The sequence below is a fragment of the Phodopus roborovskii genome, unplaced genomic scaffold (assembly GCF_943737965.1).
Source record: "Phodopus roborovskii unplaced genomic scaffold, PHOROB, whole genome shotgun sequence".
Lineage (NCBI taxonomy): Eukaryota > Metazoa > Chordata > Mammalia > Rodentia > Cricetidae > Phodopus > Phodopus roborovskii.
The window spans coordinates 24870293-24891334 of record NW_026126416.1 but is presented as its reverse complement, the minus strand read 5'-3'; the positions used below and the strand labels follow the sequence as shown (position 1 = coordinate 24891334).

Genomic DNA, 21042 nt, shown 5'->3' with positions numbered 1-21042 from the left:
CCTTCTGTAATATTTCCTGCTTGAAGTTCTGTCTGTGTTTTGATTTTTTTCCTCTAACTTTCTGTTCATGAAGGGAAATTGAATTTTTTCCTCTAAATTTCTGTTCATGAAGGGAAATATAAGTGCTCTTTAGAAGCAATGCTTACAACATAGGTTTCCTTAGAAGAAAATTATTACTTGTTTATTTGCTAGGAGGGCTTGCCAGCTGGAGAGGTCTCAGTACTGCTGTGTACTGTTTGAATAGGGCAGTTGCACAAATATCAGAAAATTGACAGTTTACGTTTGATCATCCTTGTTGTAGGACTGGATGGAGCTCTGGGTTGATGATGCATTTTGGAGCTTTCTCTTTTCTCTCATCCTTATCGTGATAATGTTCTTATGGAGGCCATCAGCGAATAATCAGAGGTAACAAGAGGGGAAATTATGACTTGCAGGCATTTGTTGGCTGCTTTCTGTGGTTGAGAACCTTAGGAGGCACAGCTCACAGAAAGCATTAGACAATCCAGAGACTTTTTTCTTCAAGGGAAGGAAATGATGCCTGTTCACCTGCAAGGCTGGAGAAGGCTGGGGTGGATGTTGTCTAACAACCTGGTGAACCTTTGCTATTCTGTGGGGCCAGCCTTTACTTGAGTCCCCCAAACCCTAAGCACTGTTTAGGCCCTAATCCTAAGTTTCATCTCTCAATGAGTAGAATCCTTCCTTATGCTTATTACAAATCCTTACCCCAAGCACTGTTATCAGGCAGCAGAACTCGTTCTTATTGCAAAGGTCACAGGTGCTTTGCTATAGAGGTGTGTTTTTGCAAGGGAATTTTGATGTAGCCATCCCTGAAACTTTGTTGTGGTAATTGTCACATGAAGACTTTTTTTTTTTTTTTTTTTTTTTTTCCCAAAGTTTTACTGTGCTTAAATGTGTAAGAAAAAAAAACCCTCTAGAGCAGACTCTAGGAATCTTGACCTAGCACCTACTCAAATGGTGCTGACCCGAGTGTCATCCTTCACCTCACACAGATCATTTCCCTGCTGACCTTGATGCTTGCAGGGATCATGACAGAAAATACACAGAGACTACTGGGAAGTACTTAGTTTTTAAGTATACTCAAGTGTGAAGACAGGTATAACAAATGGAAGACAGTAAGATAGATACGTTAAGCAGTCAGGGAAGAAGATGAAGACTCCATGAAGAGCTGGAATTATGGTATAGCTTTAAGATAGCAACAGCACAGTGAAAGACTGGGCTGGGAAAGAATGCATTGGGAGAATTGTGGAAGTCATGGTACATAGACATCGGCGAGGTGTGCAGTATAAAAATTTTTAAATCTCGTCTTGGAAGCTGCCATGTGACACAGTGAGTCACACAGTAAACCCCTTTCCATACATCTTTACATGCAAGTGTTTATTGCAAAGTCATTGGTCTGGTTCAAGGCCTTTAGTTTCTGCTATACCATCGATGGTGGGCCCTCATTAGGACTCTTCTTAGATATTCTTCTTAGATATTCTTAGATGCCTTGGGATATGAAGTGTGGTGATATATTATTTATGATTTATTAAAGCTTTCATGAAGATTCAGAAAGCAGAGTTGTCCACAAACCATAGAAGCCAGGCACACATCTTTAATCCCAGCAGCCAAAAACTAGGAGGTGGTGGTACACACTTTTAATCCTAGGACTCAGGAGTAAGAGATAGATGGATCTCTGAGTCCAAGGCCACCCCAGATCTATACAAGATTGAATCAGTCTAAAAGAGAATTAAAGCTCACACCTTTAATCCCATGACTCAGGAGAGGTATATAAGACAGGAGCAAGATCTCAGTAGGAGGATTCATTCTCCAGCCATGCTGAGGAGAGGCTTGGTGAGAGCTCTGGAGACAAGATCAGCCCATTCAGCCTGAGGTAGAGGTTAAAAGCTAGTGGCCAGCTACTTTGCTTTTCTGATATTCAGCTTGAAGTTTGGACCCAAATATCAGTCTCTGGGTCTTTTATTAATTCATATTACAGTGGAGATCCTGCATCTTTTGGTATGTGGGCGAGGTTCCTTTATGTGTTCCAGCAGATCATAGATGGGGTGGATGTTGTGATGGGCCAAGTCATAACCCTGGTTCTAGACCTGGGCAGCTGTCGGGTTGATTAGTCCACCAATTCTCCCCTGTCCTCACCACCAGTGTGAGCTTTCCAGCATTGCCCAGGCTAATTCACCCTTGCAGCAATGAGTGAGATGGGGTCAGTTCTGCTTTTACATCTCAAGGTCAGCTCTCCCCCACCTACACTATCAGGGCCACCTCTCCTATGCAGCATTCTTCTAACATATGTTTAGAAGCGTTTTTGGTTTAGAATATTTGCATAGCCTGTAAGTATCCCAATCTGAAATCCAGGATGCTCAGAGCCAAAAGCTTCTAGAGCAATTGACCTGATGCTCGGGCATGTATGAAATTTGGGATTCAGGACAGGGAGAGAGGGACCGAATGGCACAGGACTGAGTGCCAATTCAGAAATCTGTACTCTGAACTGTGGTGGCCAGCTCCACCTTCTTTTGCCTGCCTTGTTCTCCAAAGAAAGAATTATTGCATTTCTTATTAGGAAGTCTGTTTCCTTCCCCCTTCAACAATTAATAATCATATTGGTCCAGTGAGGTGGCTCAGCAGGTAAAAGCTCTTCCCATCAACCCTGCACACCTGAGTTCATTGCCTGGGACCCACATGTTGGAAGGAGAGAACCAACTCCTGAAAAGTTGTCCTCTGGCCTCCAGTTGTGTGAACACATGCATGCATATGCGCACACACAAATAGATAAATATAATAAAAATGTAAATAACTGGGCATGTTAGGTCACACCTTTAATCTCAGCCTCTCTGTGAGTTCAGGGCCAGCCTGGAGTGCATAAAAGAATTTTTAAGCCATGCAGTGGTCATGCATTCCTTTAATCTCAGCAATAGTGAAGCAGAGACAGGCTGATCTCTATTCAAAGCCAACCTGGTCTACAAAGTGACTTCCAGGACAGACAGAGCTATTACACAGAGAAAGCCTGTCTTGAGGGCCCCCTCCCCCCCCAAAAAAAGAATTAAAAATAAATACTGTTCTATACCTTTTTAAAATATACTTCTGTATCACCATGAATAGATGCATCACAGTAACCAAAGGCTGTGCAGTATGTTGTAATGTGAGTGGCACTATGTATATGTATGTGTATATATACATATACTTATGTATGTGTGTATGTACATGTACATATGCATTCAAAAATACTGGACATTTGACATTGTGGTTATCAGCAATGTTTCCTGAATGCTTTTAGAAGCACTTTTCTAATGTCCTATAAGGCAAAGGAATCTTTACAGATATGGCCCAAAAGACCTTAGGAAAGATTATTTCCATCAACAGTGCATCACATATTATGTATTTAATAATTAAAATAAAAAAGCTTAGAGAATTATAAAATGTAAATGTTCTTTAAATATAGATTCATTTGGTGATATGAAAATCATCATCAGCCCTTTAAACATAATGCTTTTTTGTCTTACGTAAACATTTTCTTCTTGAGGGCTGGAGAGATAACTCAATGATTAAGAGCACTTGTTGCTCTTGCAGAGAACCCAGGTTTAGCTTTTACTACCCACATAGCAGCTCAAAACAACCTGTAACTCCAGCTTCAGGGCATCTGATGCCCTTTTCTGGTCTCTACAGACATGAGGCATGCAATGTATTTAATACGTACAGGCAATACACTCACACACATAAGGTAATTCTTAAAAAAAATTCTACTCCTTGCTATATTGGACAATTTGTAGAATCAAGTTTGTTATAAACAGTATTTTTGAGAAGGTATTTGATCTTGTCTTGAATGTCACTAATCAGATTAGCACCTTCCTTTCAATGGAAAATGCTAAGATGGGGTAGGCGGGAGGTTGGTTATTATCTTAATGCGTAAGAAACTTGAACAGTACAGCTTTTTTATATGCAATGACTGGCAGTGATCAGGGTTAAAGTCTCCTTTGTTTTTATCTAGGTATGCCTTCATGCCCTTGATAGATGATTCTGATGATGAAGTTGAGGAATTCATGGTAACATCTGAAAATTTAAGTGCGTCATATGTTTTCTTTTCAAATGACTATTGTACATATTTTAAGAGAACAAAATCTTTACTTGAGATGCAAGGTCACATGTATTGTTTAAAATTTTTCCTATGAGGATTGGGGAGATGTCTTAGCCTGTAAAGTGTTTGCCTTGCAAGCAAGAGGACATGAGTTCTATCTGCAGAACCAATGTTTAAAAAAAGAAAGAAAGCCTGGTAGCTGGGTAGCATACTGGGGAGGCAAGTCACTGCTCACTGGCCAGCCAACCTGGCCTTCTTGACTGATTCCAGGCTAGTGTAGACCCACCACACACACGCACGCACGCATGCACCTACACACACAGGGGAGGTAACTCAGGAGTGTTTGCTAAGTACATAATAAGAACTTGAGTTGGATCCTAGCACCTACATAAGAGCCAGGTGTAACACCAGTGCTGGAGGCAAGAGGGAGAGGAGAGGCAGTGTAAACAGCAAGATTTACTGTAGGGCTTGCTGGCCAGCCAGTCTTCCTGAAACAGTGAACTCTAGACTAAATGAAACACCACCCCCTGAAAAGAAAGAAGGTGGAGAATGAGAGAAAGGCGTCCATTGAAAGGTTATCCACATGGTAACAGTGAACAGAAGACTTGGACAGGCGGTCACATTGAAAGTGCTCGGTGTTCTTAATAATCAAGGAGACACAAAACAGCAGTGAACTATTGCAAACCCCTCAGTGGTTACAGTCAGCATGACTGATAGCCAGTTAAAGAGGATGCCTCACACACCACTTACTACAAATCACAGACAGTGTAAAGTCTCTTTAAGAGAAGTGGGACAGGACTTACCCACTCTAAAAAAAAAAAAAAAAAAAAAAAAAGCTTTCATCAAATATAAAGAAAATAATTTTCATATCATATTTTGTAGCATAAGCATACCCTGCTATTTATATGGCAAGCAAGTAAAAATTTCTAAGATGTGTGTGTGTTGGGGTGCTAGTGATAAAACCTAGGGCTTCACACAATCTGGGTAAATGCTTTACTACTGAGCTCCCAGAGATGTCTTATTTTGAAATATTGTAAATCTTACACATTTATCCTTAAACTCTAAATTGAATTGGGGGAAGTGTATATGCTTGAGCTTCTCCACAGGTTCATTGCAGACCAGCAAGTTGAAAACCTGCTTGCTGTGGAATGGTTAGTTGCAGAGCCTGAGCCTGGAGGAGACTGACTGCTCAGTGAGGTAGGCCAGGGACAGGAAGGCAGACACTGCATCTTCTTAGATGTAGAAGTGGAACGATTGATCTCAGGAGCAGGGGTGACAGAGGCTGAAAGTGAGGAGAAAAAGCAGGAGCAGTAATAGACAACAGTTGCTTAAAAGGGACAGAATTTGCTGGGCGTTGGTAGCACATTAAAGCTACTGCCCTGGCCAAAGTAGCCATTGCTATTTCTTTAAAAAAAAAAAAAAAATAAGTAAATCTTTTTTTTTTCTTTTTTGGGGGTATTAAGGGTGAAGTTATAAAGGAAAGTATAATTTTATAATCATCCATATGTCTCTGTAATGTTTCTCATTGTAGCTGAAGGAATAAAACTAAGAGCTTCGAAAACAGTTTCAAACGGAACAGCCAAACCTACTTGTGATAATTTTGTGAGTATCTGTGTATTTAGTGGGGTCTCTGTCTAATACTTCAGAGTCTGTCCATGTCAGAGTCACTAGTTGTCAAAGGAGCTTTTGCTAAGGTTTGTTGTTATTAAATCGGCTGTTTCCAGGCACCGGTGCAGGCTCAGGCCCATAGCTGCAGTGTCGCTGCTGTCTGTTCTCATTTATCAGGTGCTGTGCACCAGCAGCCTGAGGTCGGGCACTTGCTGGAGGTGCAGCACCTCAGGCTTCCCTAGCCCTGTGGTGTCTGAGTCCATGTCTGGCCAGGGCTCTCTCTGCCAGGCTCATCCCAGATGGATAGGCTTTGCCTTGGTAAAAGGCAGTGGTGGCTTTTGCAGCACATCCAAGCAATTTCTTTTGAAGCTGTGTTAGGTACAGGTTGTCACCTGTTGTGAAAGTGATGTTCCATTCATTTTCCAAAACAACAGACTTTTAAAACTGTGAAAGCGTGAATAAAATGTAGACTATTTGTCTAACTGGAGGGTTGGGGGCAGCCTCTGCTCAGCACCCAGGAATGCAAAAAAAAAAAAAAAAAAAATCCTCAAATGTGGCTGAGGGCTTAGGAGAAAAATCTTATCTATTTGAGGGTTAAATCTTTCTGATAATAACTTTGTCTTCATCTTGAAGAAAAAAAAAAAAAAACCTCTCTGAAAAGTCTCTTCACAGCTTCCTAATTAGCTCTGCATTTCTTCTCATTCCTCTAAAAATCTCTAATTTTTCTCCATAACCTCCACATCTCTCTGTCTCTACACCCTTCCTCTGCTCCCTTCACTGCCCCTGCTCCCACAGCCAAACTCTGAGTAGTTACATATTACATTCCAGGACCTGACCCATTCTCATAACACGAGATAAGTCACATAGTTTCTAGGGATGTCACATTGACCCGCCAGGGGCCAGTGAGTAACACTTGGTCACGCACATAGCCTAAATGGTTAGTGTTCCCAGACAGAAAATGACATTGTAACTCAAGACTTAACAATTAATTAGCTGAGCCATAAGGGAGTATGTGCAGAAAGTCCATAGCTTCAGGGAGTTATGTCTACTAAGGTTGCTTCAAGCTCTGACTTTGAATCAGCAAAACACCTGGGAAAATAACCTCATATATTTGTCTCTAGAGGCAACCAGATATTCATCTCCAGGGGCAGCCAGCCTGCTTTGAATTTGTTCTGGGGTCTAAGATTAGCTGTCTGTGTAAAAAGCTGTCTTTGTGACTGAGAATCCTATGTCAGTATGAGTATATACTGTATTATTTCTATTTGTCAAAATTATACCGCTTAAGCAGAAATCATCTTCCTGACGATCCACAGTTATATGTGTGCTCAGTGAGTGTAAAGCACAGCAACAAGGGGCTATGGAAGAACCCCACAGCTGTTCTTATTAGGGAGGTATAGTAGTGGCACCCAAGAAAGTTATGGACAGAAACAACCAGCCATTTACACTCCGTAACCACACGGCTTTGTCAAATGCGGTTCCCCAACAGGGACTTATATGTCTGGTGGTTCAATTTGTTAAATACTAGCTGTCACTGCTGTACATTCCCACAGCCCTTTACAACCAGCAGCTCTCGGCAAGAATATAAGGCAGGGATGAGTTTATAAACTATTTTATTTATTTCTGTGTATATGAGTGTTGTTCACATGTATGTTTGTGCCCGGTGCCCTCGGGTCAGAGGAGAGAGTCAGAACATCTGGAACTGTAGTTATGGCTGGTTGTGAGCCATCACTTGGGTGCAATGAACCAACCCAGAGATCACTATGTAGACCAGGCCAGCCTCAAACTCACAGATCTACCTATCTCTGCCTTCCGAGTGTGGGACTAAAGGCCTGCACTACCACACTTGGCTCAAAAATGAGTCTTAAAATACCTTATACATGCTGATGATGGCAGTGACGCCTTACACACACTTGCACTCTGCTGCCATGGAATGACACTGTATAAAAATTACACATGTGGCAGTTTCACAGGACAAGTACTGTATGACAACACTGTTGGATTCGATGAATTCTCTTATTTTTACTCTTGGCAGTCTGTAAAATGTATTCTTTGAGTAATTTCACATGAATGTTTGCTTTTAAAAACCTCTAGTTTTACTTAGCTGTATTAGAGCTGCAGCTAGAGCGCTCTAATCTGAAAATTTAAAGCCCCCAAATTTCTGAGCATCAGCATGAAACCACAAGTGGAAAAACTACTGTGGAACGTTGTTTCATATACTAAATTCTTACAGATACTACTTAAAATCGTAAATAACTTTCATGTTTCAACGTGGATCCTATCCCTGTGCGTTTCATTATGTTTATGAAAATACTTGGAAATATAAAACATGAAATCTAAAACACTTCTGGCCCCAATAGTTTTTAGATGAGAAATATTTAAGCTGTGTTAATGTTTCCAACTTATTATTTTCTTTTTGGTAATATATAACAGTTTATTTAAAACTCAGTAGTCACAAACATGTCAAAGGGTTTTTACTCATTCTTCTAAGCTAAGTGTTGTCAACTTTTGATTAGAAATTAGAGGTCTTATTTTTCACTACCAATTTCTGCCTGGGACCCACACACAGAAATGGGATTCTGTTGCCTTGTCTCGGTCAGCAAGGTGCTTACTGCTGCAGGTAGAGCAATCCAGGTAGCCAGGTACACAGGAAAGAAAAACTTGATTTATTTTGTACTCTGATTTCTCCTTTCTAATTATAATAACTAGAAGTAAATGTCTATTAGAAGGGAAAACACTTACCTACCCCAGGTGATTGGCCTTCCTTGCCTCGTGTAGGACTATGAACACAGGCATACACACACCATTTCAGTACTTAACTGACATGGGAGCATTGTCCATTATTGTTTTCAATTGAAAAAATATAAAGTCAAGAATTTGTACAAGTTAGACATATTGAAGCAAAAGATCCAAGTGAACCTTGCTATTTTCTGTCTTACAACCCAATTCTACGTTTTCATTTTGACATCTTGAGACAAAAAGAGTAATATTCTTAGCTAAAACCAAGAAACAGAAAAATCAGCATTTTTTGTTTTTTGTCTGTTTATGAAACACTGTCACTTGGTGTGTGACATCCTGAGCCAGCTTCTTAGAGCTCATGTGGCAACTAACAAACTCCATGCATCAGAATTAGGTTTGTAAATTTACAAACATGCTTCCCCCTAAAATGTATGTTTTCAGGTGATATTTAGCAAATACTAAATAGAAGTATTTATTTCTACAGGATGAAGATTTGAAGTGGGTGGAAGAAAATATTCCCTCTTCGTTCACAGATGTGTAAATATTCTCTGTTCAAGTTTGAACCTCAGGCTGTAGTTTAAGGGGATTTCATTGGATGTTTCTCTCTCTCTCTCTCTCTCTCTCTCTCTGTGTGTGTGTGTGTGTGTGTGTGTGTGTGTCGTCACTACTTCTTGCAAAGCTAAACACAGCCCCAACCCCTCTCCCTGCCCTTCCAATGTACAACCATTTCAATACTAGTGGGCTGCAACTAACTCCGTCTCTTCCTGGTTACAGTTTCCAGAATCATCTCACTTTGTTTTAATTTTTTTATTACAGAAAAGTTCAGACATATGTAAAGCAATTTTTATATCCTGTGTATATGCACATGCATGCTCACAGGGGTTATGACAAAGGTCAGGTAACAATTTGTAGAAGTTGGTTCCCTCTTTCCCGATGGGCCCAGGGGTCTAATTCGTCACCATGTTGGTGGCGTACTTATCCACTGAACTGTCTCACGAGCCCAAGCTTTCAAGGTTTCAGAAGGAGTCTGCTTTAGTTTTCATCCCTGTGTGTTCTGTGGACTTCACTTTGTGTGGTGGTTTTATTTTTTGTGCATTTGCTTCCTTCCCCCCTCCTTTCAAGGTTCTTTACATTTCATCTTTAAACACTGGGAATTTTGGTCTGTTTGTATCTGGCACTGCAGGCAAAGGCCGAGAGTTCAGTTCTCAGGCCCTGACCGTGAAGGCAAGAGCAAGCCCCTGACATCCACACCTGTGCTCCAAGCACACGTACCTGCTAACACATGCAATAAATAAATACATCTCCAAACAAGTGTTATCCATAAAAAAGAATTATTACCTTTGATAATGTGCTTATCCCCTCATTTTCACAAAAGCACAAGTTTCTAGTTAAGGGGCAAATACCAAGACAATTGGACAATTGTTAAAAGTAAAAAAAAAAAAAAAAAAAAAAAAAAAAAGCCAAGGATTGAAAAGTAAATAGGAAATAGGTTGTGTTTGAATTCTCATGTGAGTTTTCAACCAGTTGCCTCATATTTAGTAGGATTCCCTTGCACTTGTACTTAAGCTTGTTTCTATTTGAAGTTCAAATTTTTAAAATATTTCTTTTAACTTTAGACTGAACATTTCAAAGGAACACACATTCTGGAAATCGCCCACATCCTATGTAGATGCCGGTGCAGTTTTTAAATGAGTCCCTTTCTGTGATCCAAAGGCAGAGCACTGCCAGTACCCTAGCCCTGCTTCCTCCCGGATGACCTGCAGCTTTTGTCGAGTTCACTGTTCTTGTCTCTTTTGTTTCAGGGCTCTCCCAGTCTTAGTGGACTCAGATGAGGTAAAGCTGCTTTTGCTTATTTCCTTAGAGCTGTTTCCATGTTCACAGTGTATTTCAGAAGTTAATCCTGAAAATAACCTTTTGAAGCAATTACCACCCAAGCAGGCAGGACACAGAGCTGGCCCGAAGAGTGAAGGATTGTGGGCTAAGTCTCACTTCAGAGAGAAGCAGGGTAAAAGAAGCTTGGTGTAAACGAAGAGGCCTTTTGTGTCCGTTGTGTAGCTTCCAACACATGTAGATAATTTATTGGAATAGTTTCTTTCCAGCTTTATTTACTAAGCTTGAAATTTAACTAAAGGCTTTTGGGGGTTAGTTATTGGTCAACTAGACATTGCAGGGTAGCCCAAGGCAGGGCACATCTTCAGTATATGGATTAAAGGACAAATGACGAAGCTTCGGCTCATATAGAGGAGGGGTGGCTATTAGCAGTTGGTGTACAGTGTTGGCGGCAGAGCAGGAAGGGAGATGGCTCTGAGGTGGTACTGTGTTCCTTTGTGGCAGGGTGACAGACAGGGTGGAGGAGGTCTCGCTAAATTAAAGAGTGTGGGGCCTGTGGTTCTTATCTGATATTTCCCCAATGTTAGGGCTGCTAAAAAGATTAAATATGGTGACTTGTAAGATTAAATGTATTAGTAGGCTCTGGTGTAGTCCCAACATTTGACACCTGTCTTTTTTCCCTCTAGGAAATTATGACCAGATCTGAAATAGCTGAAAAAATGTTCTCTTCAGAAAAGATAATGTGACTGGGACCTGCAGTGGACGGCTTAATATATGTTTTACTGTGTTGTCTTGGAGATTTGTGTACGCGAATGAAGAATTCAGGTGTGGGAGGGCCTGCCACCCTCATAAAGCCATCTTTAGAACTGACTCATAAAGTCAGTTTCATTGCCATTAAGTTGCCTGAATTTGGAAATAATCTGATAAGTCTTAGCAGTGTGTACACAGATGTGAGTTAGGTGACGGCTATTGGCATTTGGATTTGTGGTCTCAGTCTTCTTCAGAACAAAGAATCTGTAGCTGGATGTGGTTGTACATGCCTGGCATTTGAAATCTCTGAAATCAAGGCCAGCCTGGTCTACATAGTTCCAGGACAACCAGAGAGAGCTATGTAGTGAGACCCTGTCTCAAAACAACCACACAAACAACAAAAGTAAAAAAAACAAAAGAATCTATGAACACTCTTTCCCCTCTCCGCTTTGAGATAACATGCTTCTCCTGAATGCTCCACAGCAGTGTTCGTCTTTTCTAGTGGTGATTTTATTCGAGTTTTTATACTGAGGTGACTTCATATTGGAACATGAGCATGTTCATATGTTTAACCCTGTTCCCTCTGCTGGTGTACACAAAGCTCTTATTTGTAAATACCACCACGCACTTCACACCATGGAGTCTGAACTCAGGGGAACACAAGTGCACAATGAGACACGTATGTCCACAGACTTGCAGGCCACGGGTATATTTGCTGCTGCTAATTCTGCTGTGACCCCTGGCCATATGGCTCCCCTAAAGCACTTTCTTCCCAGCCCCTTGGTGCAGCATTCCTTGTGACCCTTGTGGGGACTTGCACAGTATCAGATTGGTTACACATTCTTGGTGATTGCCATTCCATAATGAAAACATCTAACTATACCATGCATCAACTTACCAGCCCTCCCTCCACCATACTTTACAGCTTGTTTTGTTAAATTATGTTTATAATGTATGATTGACAGTTTGTGTCTATTATTTTTAAATATAGAATGTTGTAGACTTGAAAGGCATCTGAATGTAGTGTTATGAAAATGTGAATGCTACTTTTGTGACCAAAGATAACAGGCTGACAACATTTAGGGTCTTGGGGCTTTCCTCTGGAGGACTCCTGGCCTTGTGAATTAGAACAACTCGTAATAATTGAGGAAACATGGAAATCTGACCAGGAACGCTTAACCACAACATGCAGTGATTTCCACTGTGATGCCACAAAACAAACCTATCTTTCAGAAGCCTACTTTCTGAGTTTATTTCCTGTGTACTCATATTAAAGGGGTTGCTAGAGGTCTGTTTCTGTAGTTTATCCCTTGAGAATGTTTTTCCATGGTGAACACGGGAACAGCAGTGTTGGCAGACCTGGTGGAGAAAGGCTGGCTCACAGTCCCGCTGTTTGCTGGCGCTTCCCGGGGGGAGAGTGGCCAGTTCAACCATGGTGGGTCCACTCCTGTCAGTTTCCACCACAGGGATGGCTGCTGCCCACTGTGCTTCCCTGTGTGCTTGTCCATTTTGGCTTTGACATAGTTCCCCTTCTAGCCAGTTGTTTGAGGACGCCCCTTGAGGGGTGTGGGTTGCAGGGTTTCGCTGTAGCCCAGGCTGACTGATGATGTATTTGCTGTATTTGATGCCCTGGCCTCACAGAATGAGGCAGCTCACCACACTCACATTGCCTGCAGTTGAGTATTTCTGCTTACAGCCAGCAGGAACCACACATTGTGCAGAGTGTGTCTGGGGAGTTGATGGCCAGAGAAATGCTTTTGATACCAACTCAGTAGTGTTTCTTTAAAAAAAAAAAAAAAAAACAAAAAAAAAAAAAAAAAAAAAAAAACAGGAACGATAAATGATGCTGCCTCTGGCATAGCCCCAGGCTGAAATGAACACTTTTGTTTCCATCCAGAGCTAGTGGCGGTTCATTTTAACATCCCTAGAAATGTTTTGGATGGCTGTGTGTGGTGTCTGCTGCTTTTAGTGATAATTGTGTCATGTGCTAATGTTAAGTGACCTGAGTTGAGTATTTCTTGGGGGGCCTTCTTAGCCCCAGCGTGTTGTCCCTACACAGTCAGTGTAGCTTGCAAGGACTGGGAGGTCATTCAGGGCTGCCATGTAGCTCCTCAGTCTCCTTCCTCATCTGCCCCGAATCTCTGACAACACTGGGACATTCCAGCTCCGTTTGTTCAGGATGCTGTTGGCTGGACCTCCCGGTTAGTTGAGAGGTCTGAGGAGAAGGCTCCAGTTTGGTGCTCAGACTTCTTGTTATACAGTTCATGCTAGATTTTGATGATCTTTGAAGTTTGCTTGAGACATTTTTCATTATTTGAATTAGGTTAATATTTAAATATGTGCCTTCTGGGGTAGTTATTATATTTCAATAAGAAACAAGAGTTGGAAATTGTCAGCTTGGGAGTTGGTAGGATGCCCCCATGCTTTTCCTGAACTATTTGCTTTTGTATTTTTTTTTTAACTTTTTTTTTTTTATCCTGTGGAAAGTGCCACCTTTCTGTCTGGATTATGGTACATCATGTTTAGACTACTATAAGGTCAAGATTAGACTTAATGTGTACATACAGAGTTGATTTGGAGCTGTTGACCTAGCTGTCTATGCCTGAAGCTGAGAGAGACCATGCTAGGTTTTGTCTCCCATTCTGATACTCGTGTCTGTTTGTGATTGACAGCATGCAGTAAGCAATACCAAACACCTAGCCTTACATCTACAGAGGAAGTGTAATATTCAAAATTGTGAACATACAGATGTATATGAATGACAAAATTAGATTTCTAAGGAAGTGTACATTATAGAACAGGAACTTGATACTGTATTAAGCTTCTTTAGATCTAGGAGAACATTCTTTGTGGGGGGGGGAATTTAGAGGTTAAAATATATTCTCTATTTAAAAAGATTAAATTATTATTTGGAAGAAAATTCTTTTGAATGTAGAACACAGCAATTTAAAGGACTTTTGTTTGAAAACAAATTGTATTTTTGTGCCTTAATATTTGTTTTTTTTTTTAATAAATTGCTTTCTGACATTTGGAGATTGTTTTCTGAGATTATCTGTTAGTGCTACCTCATGAAAATCTGCAGAAAATGCAGACTCTAGGAGATGGCAAGGCATGGAATTCTTTAAAAGGGAAGTACAGCAAAAAGTCAGAAAAATGTTCAGCCTCAATTGTGATAGAGCACAACAAAACAAGGAAATGTTTAAATAAAGTTAACTTAAGTTTGTACACCCGTGTGTATTTCTATGTATTCATACGTGTGTTTGTGTGAGAAAGACCAGGCATCGCTCAGTCTAATGAAGTGAGACATCATGATGACATCATTAACTCAGTCTTTGTGAAAAATCCAGCAAAGTTTAAGACCTTTGAATAACATCTATTCTTTTAATGTTTTCAAACATGTTTCAAAATACAGAGTAAGGTTTCTGCACATACACAAAACCTAGAGACAAGCGAAATGTCAGCACCAGACAATAGTGAGTGAACTGGCCCTGTCCACCTCTTACAGAATGGTGCCAGCTTTAGCATAAAAATGAAGAGTTTATGAAACAGGACAGTATACATGAAGCATGTGCTTTAGCACATCTGCAGAGGGATGAGTGCCAAGGGCTAAAATGGCCCCACAGCTGTGCTGCCATTAAGTTCAGGTACCATGACCACAACTGAGTTCCAGCCCTTCAGAAAATTACAGTCAAAGTTATCTGTGGGCGGAAGAAATGGCTCTGTTTTTGAAGAGGACCTGGGTTTTTCCAGCACCCACGACAGCTCACAGTTGTCCATAACTCTATTCCCAAAGGATTAGATGCCTTCCTCTGGCCTTAGGGCATTACACAGCATGTATGTGTACAGGTACATGCAATCAAGAAACTCATACACTGCGGGGGGGGGGGTGTTAAACTGATATGGTGGTGCATGTCATTAATCTTAGTATTCTAGAGGCAGGTGGATCTCAGTGAGTTCAAGGACAACTTATTTTATATGAGGAATTCTAGGCCAGCCAGAATAACATAGTAAGACCCTGTCTCAGAAGGAAAGAAAAAGCACATGATAAAGAAAAAAGGAGAAGCCGGTGTGGCCTTAGGGCACAGGAATAAAGTACATCCTGCTGTAAGCAGGTGTGGAGGGAACACTTGACAGCCTTGAGCTGTGGTGGGGGAACAACACAATAATCTCAGAGGAAACACCTGAGCTGCTGTGATAATTTGGGAGGGTCAGGAGTATTTGCAGGACCCCAGGCTTTGTTCACTGCTTACTACCCAAATTTCAAAGACGTATATTTCTATAACTCCTCCCTTGGTTTAAAGATGAGAGAGTGGAGTCACCCTCCTGGCAACGTGAAGACCCAAGCATCATATTAGCCGGAACTGTCTGTGAAAGAGTGTCCTCAGTCCTGGGGACAGGGGAAGTTTTGTTTACTTAACTAGTCAGACGTGAAGATGATACAGAAAGGGCCTGCCAGGTGTGCAGCCTGCTTACACAGCAGCTGAGGTAGATATGCAAGCTGCAGCTGAGACTGGGCTGTGGGGAGGCAACAGAGACTTGGCTGAGAAACCCCACCTGAAACATCCAACGGTTGACAAACTCATATTGAAAGGAAGTTGCCCAGGACAAGCCCCATCTTAAGTGATCATAGATTCACAATCAAATTTCCTCTATCACAGGCCATCCTGAAGCTGAACTCAGATGAAAATAACCTTGACAGTAGTTCCTCAAACTCAGTTTATACACAGGGAAACATACCCAAACTATTCAGCAGGTGGTGCCAAACACCATCCCTGAAAAATTGTTTTTCTTTCCTTTAACCAACTAATAAAAACATTTTTATTTACTAAATGTCAGTCTGTAAATTTGAAGATAAAAGATCTTAAAGACATTAAGCATGCTACGTTTAAAAATTTTTATTTATCTATGTTTATAACACTGATTCTGTCTACATAGCCCTGGCTACAATGGAGCTTACTGTGTAGACTAGGCTGGTCTCAAACTCAGATCCACCTGCCTCTGCCTCCTGAGTGCTGGGATTAAAGGTGTGTGCCACCATGTCCAGCTCATGCTAAAACTTTAAATGTTAGACTTTTAAAATCTGTTTAAGAATAAGCATCAGTCCCTAGGTTCAATTCCCAGTACCATACTCAGAATATGGAAGAGCTCTAAAGAGCAGAGTAGCTGGAGGGAAGAAATGGGAAAAGGGGTGTGGTCGTTTGAATGCAATTGGCTCCTATAGGCTCATAGAGAGTGGCATTATTAGGAGGTGTGGCTTTGTTGAAGTAGATGTGGTCTTGTTGGAAGAAGTGTATCACTGTGGAGGTAGGCTTTGAGGTCTCCTATGCTCAAAGTACTGCCCAGTGTCTCAGTCTACTTCCTGTTGCCTGTATCTTGCCTGTATTCTATATCTTGTAAGATATAGAACTCTTAGCTGCCTCTCCAGCACCATGTCTACCTGCATGCCACCATGTCCCACCATGATAATGGACTGAACCTCTGAAACTGTAAACCACCATCTCAATTAAATGTTTTCCTTTATAAGAATTGTCATGGTCACAGTGTCTCTTCACAGCAATAGAAACCCTAACTAAGACAAGGGAGCAAGAAGAATTTAGCTGGGACCTGGTGAGGGAGGCCAGTACAAGGGGAAAGAGGGAAGAGGGATAAGTAACATTAAGGGCACTTGTAAAAGTCTTGGGGAAGCATTGTTTTATGTTAACTTAAAAATACATATGTGTGTACACATATTAGATGATAGACTGGATGAATGGATGGGTGGATGGATGGATGGGTGGATGGATAGAGAGTGTTTGGATGGAATTATGCCACTTAAGGTGACAATTCTTTCCCCAAGAATCATAGACTATCTAACACAAACCTTAGTGCAAATTCTCCCTTCAATTTGTTGGTTAGGGGATATCTAGAACAAACCCAAAACAATATAGGGTATTGCCATTGCCCTTTGTTATCTTCCAAAACTTGAAGGGGAGATCCCACTGCTGAAGACACCACACACATTTTGGAAACAGTACTTGGATGAATCTCCAACCGAAACTGACTCAGAAGCCCCTTCCCTGAGTATGCACAAGAGTATGCACAGTTGCTATGCAAACTCTTCTCCCTATGCTATGCAAGGGAGAAAAGCAAGCAATAGTCCTACCCAGCTGTGATACTTACAAAACACAACAATGAGCAGCATGACAAGATATCTCCACAAAGCCAGGCAGTGGTGGTGCACGCCTTTAAACCCAGCACTTGGGAGGCAGAGGCAGGTGGATCTCTAAGATTGAGGCCAGCCTGGCCAACAGAGCAAGTTCCAGGACAGGCTCTGAAGCTTCACAGAGAAACTTCTCTCCAAAACAAGACAAAAATGCCCCACAAGATATAAGGCATACACTTGGATATCAGGGCCACTCAGTAGAGAGGAATTCAAACCTGATACTTAAACCCAGCCAGCTTCATTGTGAAGTCATTGACCCTACTAGATAAGGAGAACCTACTATTATCACTTTCTTAAACCAGTATAATGTCTTTGTAAAGAAAAGTATTTATGTGAATGTGTGTTTTGCTTGCATATATGTCTGTGTACACAGGCATGCCTGGTACCCACAGAGGCAGAAGAGGGCACCAGACTCCCTGGAGCTACAGTTACAGATGGTTGTTAACTGACAATTGGGTGCTGGGAATTGAACCAGTGTCCCTCTGGTAGAATAATCAGTGCTTCTAACCACTGAGTAAATCTCTATAGTCCCTGGTATAATTTCCAGCTACATTCTAAGGCTTACACTTGAACAGATAATGTAGTGCTTACTCACCAAAGAAGCTTCTTTTCACAATAGACAGAGACTATTCCAGAAGTCCACAGCCCTAACTGGTACAACACAACCCCTACATCTAAAACTTGGGGAATATTGTCAAAGAGGGTGCAGGCAGAGTGTAAGAGCCAGAGGACCAGGACATTTGCTATAGTATCTCCTACACGTGACAAGGAAACTATACCCATGCCACAAAATCTCAACAATATGATCGTCTCAACAAGATCTGCACTCTAGCAGTGCCAGCTGACGTGCTGATGTGGACGGGGGAATCTCACAAGACCCCACTGTTAAGTAAAGAACTACAGGCAATTAAGGGCTGCTGAGAGAAGGATAATCAATCTTCTCCAAGGTTGAGTCTCCTGATAGGTCCCAGTTAGTCAGCCTTAAACACATGTACATGCAAGTAATACTAAATAGACCTCACAGACAGTAATAATTAAAGAAGAGGTTATGAACTCTAAAAGGAGTTGGAGCACAGCAGGAGTCAGATGGGGAGAGGATGATATGTAAATGATGTAAATATGGTATCACCTATGCAATTCTCAAAAAATATTTAATAATGTTAAATGGTCTGCTCAACAAGATAAAGAACTGTGGGATGACATGAGGGGGGAAAGGGGAGACAAAAATGTCTGAAAGTTTGCTTTAGTGTTTAAGTGAGAGTGGCCCCTATTGGCTCATGTGTTTGAACAGTTGGTGACATTGTTTGGGAAGAATTATAAGTGGCCTTGTTGGAGGAAGTGCCATGTGGGGGGTGGATTTTGAGGTTTCAAAAGACTCAGACCATTCTCAGTGCCCTCTGTCTGCCTTGTGGTTGATAGGTTACCTTGACCATGGTGTTTTATTACAGCAAATAGAAAACTAAACCTGTCAGAATGGTCAAGATCAAAAACTGATGATAGCTTATGCTGGAGAGGATGTGGAGTAAGGGTAATACTCCTCCATTGCTGGTGGGAATGTAAATTTGTACAGCCACTTTGGAAATCAGTATGGTAGTTTCTCAGAAAATTAGGAATCAATCTATCTCAAAATCCAACAATGCCACTCGGGTATATAACCAAAAGATGCACACTCAAGCCACAAGGATACTTGCTCAACTATGTTCAGAGCAGGATTATTTGTAATAGCCAGAACCTGGATTAAACCTAGCCTCTCAACTTTAGAATGGTTAAGAAAAATGTGGTCCATTTATACAATGGAGTACTACTCAGTGATTTTTTAAAAAAAAAATGACATCTTGAAATTTTCAGGCAAATGTACTGAACTAGAAAAAGCCATCCTAGTGAGGTAACCCAGACTAGAGAGACAAATATAATATGTACTCACTTTTAAGTGGATATTAGACATAAATCAAGGGACAACCAGCCTACGGGCTACAACCCCAAAGAACCTAGGTTACAAAGAGGACCCTAAGAGAGACACACATGGACCCGCCTAGGAACAGGAACAAGATAAGATCTGAGTAAATTGGGAGCATGGTGGGGGCGGGTGTAGGAGGGTAGAGGGATGTAGGAAAATGTATAGCTCAATAACAAAAAATGGGAAAAAATAATACTCTCAAAAAAGGTAAAAAAAAAAAACCCTCAACTTTTCAAGAAAAAAAAACTTCATAAATTAATCAGTTGTTATTACAACCCAAAGAATATTTTAATCAAGGAAAATGGCTGTGTGGTAAGAAGAGAAAGCAAGTGGCACTTGGGCTGGCCCAGGCCCCTTGCTCTGCCCCCAGAAATACCAGACACTGTTCCCAATACTACTGAGTAGAATTGGATGGAGATCTGTCAAAGCTCCATTCTCAATGATTGTCATTACATGCAGAGTATCCTTTCTCCAAGTTGTGTAGAACAAACAGTATTTCAAATTTGGGGTTTTTTTGTTGTTGTTTTGTTTTGTTTTCAGGTATTGGAATATTTTTTACATATGAAGAATGAAGGATCTTAGTAATAAAGCTTTAATCCCAACAGAGTTCATTCATATTTCATATTCACCTTACACACATGGCCTGAGATAGTGTACTTTCATTTTGACTATAACCTATCACAAAGGTCATGTGCAGGAACCATGTGCTGGTAGTGTCATCTTGGTACTTGAAAAGTTTTGGGTTTGGGAACGCTGTGAACATTTTGGGGGTCCAAATTCTCAGTCTGCATTAGACGTATCTAATGATGCTACAGATACTAGACAGACTTGCCTCATCTTGCCCATCAGGGCCTTCTGTCTGGTAAACCTCTTTCTAGCTGATGTTTGGTTTAAAGGCTCACAGGTGCATGCTTTAGGGACCTTGGTTTGGGGGTGGGGCTGTTGGGTTGTAAGTTTAATTCTAAAATTAAAACACCCCTCTAATTATGTTGGGGACACTGGCCAAAGACACTGCTTGGGGAGCCCCCCTACAGCCACCCATTTCATCTGGACAGTGTGTCTAATAAGAAGAGTGAGGATTATTTGTTTTTTAGGCCTCTGATGATTAGGTTTCTCATCACTGTGACAAATGCCTGTCAGAAATAGTTTTAAAGGAGAAAGGTTTGTTTTGGTTCAAGGTTTCAGAGGTCAGGCAGATCCAATGCTTTTGGCCTGAGGCCGGACACAATGTCATGGCAGTGGAGGTGTGTGCAGACTCACCTCATGGTGGCCAGGGAGAGACGGATGAAAGAGGCTGAGAACAGATGCATCATAGCCAGGACACTTCCCCCAAAGGCCTACTATTATCAACCACTTTCTTTAGATCCGCCCTTTCCTGATAGTTCTTTCATGGATCTAATCCATCTGTGGATTAACCCTTGATTTGCTCAGAGACTCCATGGTCTAATGGCCTCTGAATACACCCTCAAAGGCATATTCAGAAGTTTTATAATTACCTAGGTGTCTCTCAGTCCAATCAAATTGGTGGTTAAAACTGTTCATCTCAAGATCTGACCATGAAAGTGACAGCTCTGATAGTCCTGTCCAAATTCATGGTTGTGTTCCAAGGAGAACCTGCACTTCTGCCATTTTGGGTTTCTTCTTCCATGGTCTATCCAGATGCTGGTTTCTGTGGGGCCATCATGGACAGGTGGTTGGAGGTCTCAGAAGTTGGTTCTGGATAGTTCCTGCTAGGAACTGACTAGCTCTCTCTTAATTATTAACCCATAGCTACTAATTTATGTATTTCTACATGGCCTTATCTTACCAGAGAATGTCTGGTGTGTCCTATCTTCCCGGTCTCTACATGGCATCCCTCCCTGGCAACCTCTC

At 41.3% G+C, this 21042-nt stretch overlaps 1 protein-coding gene across 1 annotated transcript in view; it reads left to right on the top strand.

The window, feature by feature from the left end:
• Positions 1–12790, top strand: part of Tmem87b (transmembrane protein 87B) — a 39249-nt gene extending 26459 nt beyond the window's left edge. Inside the window, exons 14-19 of the mRNA XM_051183422.1 lie at positions 302–405; positions 4001–4074; positions 5619–5689; positions 8916–8968; positions 10234–10264; positions 10948–12790. Coding sequence (XP_051039379.1) covers positions 302–405; positions 4001–4074; positions 5619–5689; positions 8916–8968; positions 10234–10264; positions 10948–11007 — 393 coding nt within the window. The 3' untranslated portion in view covers positions 11008–12790. The remainder of the gene's footprint in view (positions 1–301; positions 406–4000; positions 4075–5618; positions 5690–8915; positions 8969–10233; positions 10265–10947) is intronic.
• Positions 12791–21042: the final 8252 nt, after the last annotated feature.